Source organism: Melopsittacus undulatus, chromosome 2, assembly GCF_012275295.1.
Source record: "Melopsittacus undulatus isolate bMelUnd1 chromosome 2, bMelUnd1.mat.Z, whole genome shotgun sequence".
NCBI lineage: Eukaryota > Metazoa > Chordata > Aves > Psittaciformes > Psittaculidae > Melopsittacus > Melopsittacus undulatus.
The window spans coordinates 58,956,251-58,968,364 of record NC_047528.1 but is presented as its reverse complement, the minus strand read 5'-3'; the positions used below and the strand labels follow the sequence as shown (position 1 = coordinate 58,968,364).

Sequence of the window (12,114 nt, the reverse complement as noted above, 5' to 3'; positions counted from 1 at the left end):
TTTTTGCACTACTTTTGATACTCAGAAGCCAAAAATTATTAGCTTTTCTGAGCTATGGCTAGCACAGGTTGGGTTTTTTATGTAGGCAAATAGGCTGTGAGGATGATAATAAGCCTCACTAAAGCAACAGAATGTGCTCCAATGATATGGACATTTGTTTTGAAGCATTTCCATTACAGAGAACCTTTTTTGTATTTTATTCTGTGAAACAGTTTACAGGATTTTGTCTTCCCCTTTCACCAATATTACAATTAAAAAGACTAACTAAGAATACCCTACAAAAAAATGAGAGTGGTGGAACAGTCTGATTCAATTGTATTTATTCTGCATACTCCATTAAATTAGGACACAGCTAATCAGCAACTGTGCTTAATTAGTAAAAAAACCTATTTAAACCTAATAATACAAATGGCCAGGGTTGCTGCTGCTTAATGGAGACTAGTACTGCTTAATTGTGATGTTTTCAGGTAATACAGTGGTTGAAACTGGTGTTTTGCTCTGATGTTTTGGGCTCACAGTGGCTCTCCCTCTCTCTCCCACTGAGAACATTTCACAATTGGAGCTGACATAGCACCCAAATGGCTCCCTCACTGCACCTTTCACCTCCTCACTTCAGCACCAGCTCTTCACTGACAACTGACCTCCTGCAGAACAGATCTGTCACTGGAGGATGGGGACGGCTCAGGTGTAAGGTCTGCTGCCAGCTGCCTTGAGTGTTGAAACAGTGCTTTCTAGTAGTTGGAAAGACTGTCATCAGCTGAATGGTTCAGCAACACAGCATGGACCTACCTGTGACACCTACTACAGACTAGCAGTGATTACAGCCACCTGAATGTTTTCAGTGAGAAGTCTAAGGAGTTTGCAATTCCTGCTGCTGTGACTTCCTTAACACCTCCTGATTTTGTATTAGTGCTACCATACCTTGATCACTAGCCTGTGGGAAATGAGTCAGAAGCCCTAGCTCAGCCCCTAGAAGAGCCTCCCTCTCCCTTAAGCCTTAGGTTGGCAGCCTCAGTGGGAAAGGGTCGCTGAAGTATTCAGATGGTTTCTCAAACCTGCAAATGATCTCCCCAGATCACAGCACTGTCACCCTGACAGGCAGTGCAAAGAATCATACCACAGAATCATAGACTGATTTTGGTTAGACATGACCTTAAAACTCATCTAGTTCCACCCACCCTATCATGGGCAGAGACACCTTCCACCAGACCAGGTTGCTCAAAGCCCTGTCCAAAGGAAGCTTATGAACTAGCTGATCTGTCACGCAGAAATAACAAAAGCTGGCTCAAAGGATGACAGATTCTCATGGCCATTAAATTCCCTGCAAATAACTAAGAAGGGAGGATTTGTAAAGACAGTGTTGTAGACAAGATAGCAAAGCCAGAACAAAGTTTGCCCAGTACACAGCACTTGGCAGCATGTCAGTATAACATGAGACAGCTTCGCTTCCATCAGCAAAGAGCTTAGTGCCACAGCAGAGTCCCTCTAATTAATTGTGCCCATCAACTGAAAAGAGACCTGCCAAACAGTACCACACCAGTGCAGCCAACCCTCAGGGTCAAGCAGCAGAACAACTTTGCAGCCTGTAACAGGGCGAGTTGGAAAGATAACGCAAGACCCGGAAAACGCAGAAAGGGATGTAGCTCCAGGCTGCCTTGCAGTTCATCAGCTGTCTTTTACAAAGGACTGAACTGGGGAGACTACAGCCAGCATTCAGTAACTAGAAATACAATCATTTCAGGGAATATAAATATTGCTCTACTGATCCATCTTTAGCTAAACTTTCTTACCATACTCCTTTGCACCTTTGGTGTTTTCTCCTGGCTTTTCACATTCAAAATACCCAGTGCAGGCATTTAATGAAAAAAGGCTTTGTTTGAAACTGTGCCTGCATTAGTTCCTATAAAAAGTTTCACTAAGTATTGATGTTCTCAGTGCAGGCACAGGAGGACAACAGAGCAGATGAGCCAGAAATGAAATATCAGGACTAACCACAACAGTAGCAAGTGGAAGGAGCAGGAATGGCCAGTAGGCAGGCAGGGAGAATGGAATACCAGAAAGCTTTAGAGAAGGGTAAGAGAACAGAGAGCTTACACCCCAACCCTAACCCACCTCAGGAGCAGATAGGATTTGGAGTGGTTGTTTGTGCAGGGCAAGAATGGTGTAACAGTGACTGGATACACCAATGTATGTGCACATATGCTTAGTGTACCTATTCAGAAGTGAAACAGGACTTGTCACTGTGAATATGTCTGGCTGGCAGGGAGTATCTGTGCAAGGTGATGCAGTGCATCTTGGGGCTCTTCAGTACATCTTTAGAAAATACTGATCCCCTTCAACTGCCTCATGTACAACTGGATCCAAAACCTTGCCTCCCCCAGAAAGACCTGCTGGAACACATTAGGAAAAGGCAGCATCACTTCAGTGGTATGGAAGCAAAACAACACAATTATAAATTCCAAGAGTGAATGTTCCATAACACCCCAACCCCAACCTCCCACAGTCTTTAAAGGTTCTTGTCTGACCCACTGGATTTCACCACCTTTGCATCCATGACCTTGTTACTGCTGGTCCCATCCCGTTCTCACTTGCAGTGAAAGCCCACAGGGAGATGAGACAAAATCAGCTAAGCCACATCAGCCCCACCAGCCAGGCAGGTGAAGGTAACAGTCTGACCCAGATTCACTAAGCCAGAGGGTCTGGGTACCTAACCCAAAGTGTAGCACATCAGCCATAGCTTGTGCATTTTTGTGTGAGGACACCATGAAGAACAGAAACACCTACTCTGGAATAGCTGCAATAACACTTTGAAAATGCTGTAATACAAAAGATCTTCCTGCTGGTAACAAACATGGAACGTTTTATGCGCGTAATATAAAGAGCATGAAAACAACTGAGCACAACCACCATTTCAGAGAAATGCCTGGGTCTGAGAGTGACTGCAAACACAAAAAGAGTGGACCTAGATGGAAAATTAAATGTTTTGGCTCTTCTACAACCTTGCTGGCCACATGGTCTATGAAGATTCCTTATCACAACCACAATTTGGTTACCACTACAACAGTTTCAGGCTTCCAAGCAGCAGCTTGCTGGAGCTGCTGAGGTTAAAGACAAATTTCTTTTTTTCTTAAGCTATATGAATGATCATTAAACAGGATTGCTAAAGAAGCAAACTGTCAAAGTTGTTTCATTTATTTCTTAATATCACAGCTGTACAATTTTCATACATACAGCAGGAAATGCGCATTGGTTACACAATGGCATTTGGCTGCATTTCCAAGTATAATACAGTAAGTGCAACTCCACTTTAAAATGTACATTTATACAACTTAAACAAATTAAGGATTGCTACACTACTATCTGTGACAGTATAAAGCTTCATTTATGTGAAGTCTCATTACTAAACCACTTCCTGGTTAAATATAAAACATATTCAATAATTTTAAAATGGCCCTTGTGGTATTTGGCCAGCATATAAAATATTTGTTGTTTAAAATTTAACCATTAACTTGTATTTCTTTTTTAAAAATAATCCTCTAAGCCTATTTAAACTCTTGCTATTGAACTGTTATTCTGACACTTTGTAGCAGGAACCAAATTTTACCCTCCTTCTATTTGCTCTCGCACTGCTTATCATTGAAAGAAGTTATATTTTTAATGTATTGCAGCTTTATTCAGACACAACCAGATTGCTAAACCGTTTAACAATTTTGGCCAAAAGGTAAATAATATTTTTCATCAAAGAAAACAAAATTACATTGCAGAGTTATTTGTCATCAAAATTTTAATGGGTAGAGTGCTGCCAGCACTGAAAGAAAAGAGAAACAAAAAGAGTATTAATTTATCTTTTAAGACCCATCCACATACTCAGTTTAAACTCTTATAACTTTACTTTTGGAATACATTGGTCCACAGACCACATTCTTGTTACAGTTTACCAAATGAAAACCAAAATTGCTTATTGCCGTCCCTGTAACAGGAATGGTTCAGTTTTAAACCTCCTTTAAAAATATACATTTTACAATCCTTTCACCTCAACAAAGGTGACACTGACAATAAATACACTGGTTTGGTGGTTCTGTTGTTTATTCGTGTTGAAAAGTCTACAAACTACCTGTTGTAGGCCCTTTCTTTTTTAGACTTCTCCAATGCCTTGTCCATAGTTTTCTCGTTTTCTCCTCTACATTTGGGGCAGTACCATTTGCCCTTTGGTTTGTGGTTGAGTCCCACACAGGAAAAGTGAAACCACTCAATGGGGCACTCATCATTATCGCATCCTATCATTTCTCCATAGGAGACTTGGTTGCACAAGCAATATGTTGGCTCGTTAGGGTCAATAGGAAGGTCAGGGGGAGAAGCTTCCCTCTCTGCTTTTGCCTTAGATCGTTTCTTCTTCTTGGACGTCTTTGCTTTCTTCTCCTTAGGAGTTCCTGAAGTGATGTCATCATGATCATGATTATTTGAGGCATTTTCTCGATTCTCGTTGTTCCTTTGCCTCCTCGACCTCTTGTTGTTGGGCTTTTCAGCCTGCGTGATTGTCTCGTTCTTTGACTTATCTTGGCTGGCTTTCCCGCTGTTTCCAGTGGTGTCATTAGTCTCTTGACAAGTCTCAAACAGTTCCACGTGGCTGTCCACTTGCCTTGTTCTGTTCTCAACGAGCTCCACCATCTGACTGACGATTTGGATCTTCTCATCCCCCAGTTCCTGACTCCGAATCAAGGCTCTCTGGATGCAGTGCAACATTCTCCTCTTCTGCACGGCATCTGTCTCTCGTTTAAATTTTTCATAGTAATCATCCAGGTCCTTCAGAATCTCTGCAAGGAAGAAATAAAAACTGTAAGTATTTTCAACAGAGATAATGGCAAAACAAAGCCTTCCCGTATTTTTCCTTCCATGAAGCAACACCTTTTTGTAATGCACAAAAATTCCCTGAAGCTGATATCTGACAAGTGGCTGATGACTCCAGTGGGTTACGTTTGTCTGGTCGGTCCTGCAGGAATAGGATGCAAACGCTGATTTAGGGAAAAAAAATAGTGACTAAATACCATTTTATACACACTGAAAACTCTTCCCTTCAAATTTAGCAGTAATTAAAATTAACTAATTAAAATATGCACACATGCTCCCCACAGAAAGTTCCAACATTAACTGTAACATTAGAGGGGAAATTAATTGATTGGGCTCTTTTTCCTGGACATTTTCTGTACAACAGCATTAACATTTTTAGTGAATGACTGAGAGTGGGAGAGAAAGCGAGCACAAACCAGTGTAGAATCAGATGCTGTGTTACTTAACAATCACTATCACACTTGACAGCTGATACAAGAAAAACCTCTAAATACATGGGGCTGAAGACCAAGCTATGGCAAGTTTCATATAAACTGCTGAGTTGCTGAAAAAAGTGAGGCCACTTAAATCCCCAGGACTACAGAATTAGGATCAGAATATCCAAGATGTCTATGTGATTTCCTCCCTACACTTTCTGTAAAATACCTGTTGCTTACTTTTACAATACAGATATACAATCTTCATTACATATTTACTGCAGAGAAGGAAACAAAAAGTTAGAAAATGCTATTAAAGATTATATGCAACAACTGGAGCAGCTAGAGCTTCCAGCTTAAAATGCTAACATTGAAAATACGTTAGATCTTGAACTGCACCTCAAGGATTGTTCCAATGTTGTTTATATGAAAGAACAGTATTCAAAAGTGTTTCAAGTTTCAAGAACAGTTCTAGAATTCTATTTTTAAGCAGATGTTTTTGAGTTTCACTACAACACTTAAAACAACTCAAACATACAGGACACTCAGCATCTCCATATTAAGTCCTTAAAATCGTGTAGGATGTTTTTCCTGCATCTCTTTTCTTTGATTTTTTTCCGTTTCTCACAGGTTAGAAGATTCTGCCCTAGAGAAGCAAAATACATCAACATATAAAATCTAACCTCAATTCTCTTTGCAGAAGCAAAGATCTCTTACACATGCAAATGGCATTACCACAACTTTTAAAAATATTTTCTTCTAAGAGAATGTGATACATATGCAACTAATGGTCTTCCTGTGATTTAGGTTTTATCTTGCCTGAGCAGATTTTCTGAACACCCGTGCTCCTAATTTCTAGTGAAGACATGGAAAGTTCATGCCAAGTTTTATTTAGCTTTTAGAGCTGCAGCCTATGCTACTCACATCAGTTAAGCACAACCTGTCAGCTGGTACTGCAAAATTACCGATCTGACCAACTTTAGTATTTCAATATATTATTAAATACCTTAATCAAATGCCTTTTTTTTCTAACTACAAGAAAACCCCAAAGAAAACAAACAAACAAACAAACAAACAAAAAAAAAAAAACACACAAAAAAACCCGCCACCAGAAAAAAGCATCCCAAGTGTACAGGTTAAACATTAAGAAAGACTAAAAGTCTAGAGTTAACTATTTTCGAGGGCTGAAATGTAAGTTTTGTGTTCTAAGCTTTGGCACGTGACTGATGTTACCAGTTTAACTCATTTGAATCTGGTAGGTAGGTATCTTTCATAAAGAATACTCTCTCACTACCACAAAATAACTAATGACTTCAGTTAGGGGTTATGAAAACTTCAGCTCTAGTATTGCATATACACGTTAACACCACAGCACCTCCTATTACGCAGGAGAAACAGTTAACTGCAACGATTTTGACTTCTGCAAAGCCTTACGAGCACGTTCCTCGGCGCTAACACGTTCAGTATGTATGATGCGGTGCGGGATGTGCCTGCTCATAAACGCGGACAAACAGAAAGGGATGCCTATCATCACTTTCACAATCACGTTACTCAAGCTATAAGGAAAAGGATCGACAGCTGTTTACTATAGCCTGGAGGGGGAGGATTGCACCACCGCCCCTCACACAGGCAGGCTCGCCTTAAGTCGCCCGCCCAGGAGAGACCGCCTTTATAGGAAACCCAAAAAGCCTCTTTCTCCCGGCGTGCTGCAAAACGAGGACCAGTGAGCGGAGTTTAGCGCGATCTGCGTGTTACGCAATTGTTCCCTAGCTGTGCACGCACACCCCCAACACCGCAAACGCCATTAAACAGACAAAAAACAGACGGTGCCGCACGTTGCGAAAGCTTTATTCCCGGACAGCTCCCTCACCGGGGCTGGGACCCCACCACAACGGCCGCATGCGTACTGAGCGGCCAGAATGGGGCAGCCGAGGGGCCAGCGGAGGCGCGATGCACTCCAGTGGTCAGGGGGGCCGGAAGACACGAAGTGACGCCCGCCCTCCGCCGCCGCCTCCCGGCTGGCTAGAAACTACCCGCAGCGGTCTCCCCAACCAGAGACACGGGAGGGACACCAGCGGGACACGGAAGGCAGCGGACAACCCCGAGCTGGGGCGGGCCCGGCCCCCTCCCCGCCCCCCTGCAACCGGCGTGCTCGGCCGCCCAGGGAAGGGAGGGCGTCAGGCTCTACCATTACGGCGCTACAAGCCCTAACAGTCCTAATGCAAGGCAGCCACCGCGCGCCCAGCCGGGCCGCTGCTGCATCCCACCGGGCCAAGGTAGCCACCGCCTTCTCCTAGCAACCAGCATGGCGGAGCCGCCCCGGAAGTGACGGTATAGCTATTGTTCTCCGGCAGGAAACCGGCTGCGCGTCCCCCGGTTGGCAGCATAGCAGGGAGCCAGGGGAAGCGGGGGAGGAGACGGCGGGCAGCAGCCAATAAGAGCCGTCGGCGGGGAGAGCCCGCCCCTGCTAGCCCAGTGTTCCCAATCGGAGGCAGAAAGAACGAGAAGAACCCCAAACAGTCAATCAGAGCCGGCAGAGCCAGCTTGCGCCCGCCCCCTCTAGCCCCGCCGCGCCACTCACAAGCAAGGGGAGGCGGGAGGAGCGGCGCCCCCGCTCCCCGGGCCCACGTCAATCACATTCCGAAAGCCCAAGGTTGGCCTGCCCGCTGCAGCCGCCCCAGCCAATCAGAACGCGCGGGGCGGGGCAAGCCGAGCTATTCAAATCAACCCCACAGAAAAGTTGCCTCTCCGAACGTCACACGGAGGCGGGGCGCAAAGGCGGAACAGCCCGTTGGAGGACCAATGGGCGTGAGGGGCAGGGCCGAGGCCGGCCGGTGGGAGGCTCCTCGCCAATCAGCTCCGCCGGGGGCGGGGCGCGCCGCGCAATGCTAAAGAGGGGCGTTGATAAAAGCCGCAGCGACGCCGCTTCCCCAGCAAAGCGCGGAGGTGCCCGCTGCTGTTGATGGTGTTTTCTCGGGCCGCGTCAGAACTGCGCTGCCCGCCCTGCCCTCTCTTCATCCCTGCCCCGCCAGCTCTAGCCCCCCGGGAATTCACTGACTGCCCCCTCCCCCGGGAGCTGCCGGGCTACGCGTCGAGCGGCCGGTGGAAAGGACAGGACTCGCAGCCCGGCGGCCGCCCTTAAGGCCACATGCAGGGTGGCTCGCAGGCCGGGGGAGAAGGGGTCCTCCCCGCCTGGCACCCCGGCTGTCACCGCTGCCGGCGGCATCGAGTAGAGCCCTAGCCCTTCCCCTTCCCGAGCAGACACTGGCAAGCAACTGACAAAGCTGCCCCGAGCCCCGCACAAACCGGCTTCCCCTTCCCTCCCTCCGCCCGTGGGGCACGGGGACGGCGTGCCCCGAGTGCCGGTAGCGCGGGAGGGGAGGGAGGAAGGAAGGGAAGGGGCAGTTCAGCCTCCACCACATCCGTATACCCGCCGTGTCCCCCCACACAGACACAGCACACGGCAGTCCCTTGTCCCCCCCGCCCCACGGAGAGGGGCAGTTTCGCGGGGTGAAACGAAAGGCACCGAGGAGGGAGCGAAGAAAGCGCACCCTGCCCCCCACTCTCGCCTAACCCCCCTCTCTCATCTCTCCTTCCCTCCCTCTTTCCTTCCCTCCCTCCCTCACTAGCTGCCTCTCTCCCCTACTACAGCCATAATGAATACTGTACATTCCTAAATGTTGTGCTGTAATCTCTCCCTCTCTGTCCACCCAGCACTTTCTTCCGTACCCCGAAACCCTTCCACCTCAGCCCCGCGGCCGGGGACGGCCCCTCTTTGTGCACCGCACACCCCACTTCCCTGCCCCCGCCTTCTTGGCCGGCAATTTACACAGAAAAGCAGAGTCCTTGCTTAATAAGAGAAGCTGGAGACCTTTTGTTCCGCCCCATGACAAGAGCTAACGCTGCAGATCAGCCCCTCTCCCTCCTCGGATCTCTCCTCCAGGCTTTCTCCCTCCTTTCACCTCCCCAAAATAAAACTACCATCCCTGTGGGGTGCAGAGGGGCAAGCGGAGCCGAGGCTCAGCTCTGAAGAAAGGGAAAGACACCCTCCTCCCCCCCCTTCCCCGAGCCCCACACCATACACACGGACACACAGAGAAAGCACTTACCTTGATATTTGGCGTCAATTTCCCTCATCAAGGAGACATTTCTCTGCAGATCGAAGGGCATAGACTCGATGGAGTCCAGATAATCCTCCACATAGTTCACTAGGTGAAGCTGGTCTCCGTTTGCAGGACTCAACATTTTCATCCGGCAAAGGGGAGGAAAAAAAAAATCTTCTCCACACCTCTCTGTCCGTGTCCGTGTGAGAGCAAGTGCTGCTCCCTCCACAGCCGGTAACCCCCGCTGAACGGCTCACTCCCTGCCCACCTCTCTCTGTAGCTCCCCCAAAAAACCGAGGGAAGCTACATCTGACTCCTCTTGTGCGAAACAGAGGGAGAGACACACACACACACCCTCCGCCAGTCCCCTACAGCCAGCAGCAGCTGATTGAATGGCTGTCGTTGTGGGTAATTCACGAAGGAGGTGGTAGGAACAATCAGAGGGATTTGTGTGTGTGAAGGGGGGGGGGGGGGGGGAGGAGGAGGAGAAAGGAGAGGGGCTTAAACCAGCTCCTCCGAAACAATCTGGAAACAAAATGTGCTCTGCAAAGTGTCTGTCAGGAGCGGCGGCAGCCCCTCTGCATGCGCCAGCGCCGCTCTGCTCCGCTTCTCCTCCGCTCCCCCCTTTTCCCGTTCTCCTCCTCACCGCCGCCGCCGCTGCTCCCCGGCGATATTAACGCAGCACTCCTCTCTCCTATACGCCGCACTTGATCCAACGTGGAAAACCCAAATACCAGTTTCAAACACTTGGGAAACATTCAGCCCCGCCACGCACGGCGCATGCGCACCCCTCCCAGCGCTGTATACACACACACACACTGAGGCACACTCACCGCACACACGGACACACACACACAGATACACCCCATCCCCCTCCCGGAACCGCGGCGGGGCCAGCACTCCTCTGCATATTCATCGTCCCTCCTCCCCTTACTCACGTTTGGGGAGGAAAGGCTGTGGGGATGCGGTCGTAGCGAGGGGAGCAGGCGGCTCGGTGGGGAGGAAGCCCCCTCGGCGAGCAGCCTGGCCGGGGAGAGGAGAAGGGAAGGAGGCAGGGAGGGAGGCGGAAGCTCCGGTGAAGTTGCGCGGACGTTCTGAGTGAAGAGAGCGGCCGGCGGGAAGGCTGAGGGGGAGCGGGGGGCAGGCTAGCGGGGCAAGTTGGATGCTTTTGCGGTTGGGCACAGACTTTTGAGGAGTCTCTCGCTTTTCACACACAAGAATTATTGCCAGGGCTTCCCTGGGAGGGACAGGACGATGGGGTAGCACTGGTAACTGCGACGCCACGGCGCTATCTGCGCCGCCGGCCGCTGAGCTGAAACACGGCCTTCCTCCTCAGCAGGCAACCGCATCAATCATCTCCAACGGCGGGCGACACCCGCTCCAGCCAATTGCCTCTTCCTTCGTGTCCCGCCCCGCAGCTCGCTCTGCCAATCCCCGCCAGAAGGGAGGGAGGGCGGGCCGGGCGCCGCCGTGCCAACGCTGCCCGGGATACCGGCCGCGGCACAAGGGGCGGTAACGTGTGGGGAGGGGGGGGAGAGGAGTCCCCGCGCGTGCGCACTCTAGGCAGCGCGAGAAGAAAATGGCGCCGTCAGTTAGCGCGCCGTATTCGCCTACGTTTCCCAGTGGGCCCTGCACCACGGCGGGCGGGTCGGTGGCGGAGCTCTTTCACTTGCACTAGCGGCGGCGGTGAGGGAAGGGTTAGCGACGCTTGTGGGAGTGACTGGGGTTGAGCTCAGTCAGCCTGGATGGTAGCTGGCTCAGCCCGCCCCGTTCACCCTGTCCGGCGATGGGGCTCTGGTCTCGCCCGTAAGGCGCTTTCTGGCGACGGAGGGGGGGGGCGGGTGCTGAGCGGTGGCTGAGGAGGCTGGAGTGGGGTTGTCAGCGTCGGCGATTTCATCCCGTCGGTTGTTAGGGAGGGAAGTGCGTTCGCATTTACCTCAGGTTTCCTCTCGGGAAACTCTCAGAGCCCGCCGAACATACACCCGGTTCCTTCAGGATAGGTGGTGTCGGGTAGCGAGGAGCGGGAAGAGGCGGGTCTGGAAAATCTACCCGGGCAAAGTAAAGCAAAGCAACGCGCGCTTTCTTGCCTATTTATTTATTTATTTGTTTTAAACGTCACTGGCAATCCCCTAATTAGGGGAGACTGAGTCATCATTTCTAAACGCTCAGACCTGCTGGTACAGTCGTTTGTTGATGTTCTGCTGCTTCTTGTAGGGAGCAGAGGGAACAACAGCCTAACTAGATCGCAGCATCTTAACCCCGTTTAAGTATTTCTGCAGCTGTCATCAACTTGGTGTCCGAACGGTCGAAGTTGGGTTTTGGGGACCACAGGCTGATTTATTTGTTGATTCCTCCTGTGGGATTTAGGCACTGAAATACATCTGAGGAGTGGAGACTATACCATAGACTAAGCCTATTTTGAACTGGCTGTGCCCCACTGCTTTGGGCAGATTTCAGAGGGCAGTTGCTCGTTTTTTGAAGGTACCTGTAAGTTCTCTTCCCCTCATTTTCTGTATCTGTGAGTTGCTGCATTGTACACCTCGGAAACCTGAGATCTTACGTTGGTGAATTATGACGAGTACTACATCATCTAGGCAGTGCTCCAAGCCAGTGTTTCTGGATCTGTGTGCTCTGGTGTACGGTGACATTGACAGGGAGTTGTGTAATAGCAAGGCTAGCCCAGGAACACCTTTTCTAAATTGTTGGCACCACCTTGGTAGTTAGAGCCTGTTTCACCCTTGCCTTGA

At 49.4% G+C, this 12,114-nt stretch overlaps 1 protein-coding gene across 4 annotated transcripts; it reads right to left on the bottom strand.

Annotated features, from left to right (window-relative positions):
• Nucleotides 1-3,176: 3,176 nt before the first annotated feature.
• On the bottom strand, nucleotides 3,177-9,820 carry ING1 (inhibitor of growth family member 1). 4 transcript variants are annotated; one of them, XM_031045575.2, is made up of 3 exons: nucleotides 5,803-6,216; nucleotides 4,906-4,990; nucleotides 3,177-4,814 (listed from the first exon to the last, which is right to left on the bottom strand). In XM_031045575.2, the coding sequence occupies exon 3, from the start codon at nucleotides 4,741-4,743 to the stop codon at nucleotides 4,111-4,113; it is 633 nt and encodes a 210-aa protein (XP_030901435.1). In that variant the 5' UTR covers nucleotides 4,744-4,814; nucleotides 4,906-4,990; nucleotides 5,803-6,216; the 3' UTR covers nucleotides 3,177-4,110. The 4 variants fall into 4 exon arrangements, with proteins under 4 accessions (XP_030901435.1, XP_005145304.1, XP_030901437.1 ...); XM_005145247.3 differs by lacking the exons at nucleotides 4,906-4,990; nucleotides 5,803-6,216 and adding an exon at nucleotides 9,374-9,820; XM_031045577.2 differs by lacking the exons at nucleotides 4,906-4,990; nucleotides 5,803-6,216 and adding an exon at nucleotides 7,846-7,867.
• Between the last annotated feature and the right edge of the window lie 2,294 nt (nucleotides 9,821-12,114).

What these genes read in the sequence shown, in the direction of transcription:
- ING1 (XM_005145247.3), bottom strand. Translation starts at nt 9,515, where the DNA reads ATGAAAATGTTGAGTCCTGCAAACGGAGACCAGCTTCACCTAGTGAAC. An exon ending in AATTGACGCCAAATATCAAG is followed by an intron (nt 4,815 to 9,373) that starts GTAAGTGCTTTC and finishes TCTTCCTTGCAG; the next exon opens with AGATTCTGAAGGACCTGGAT.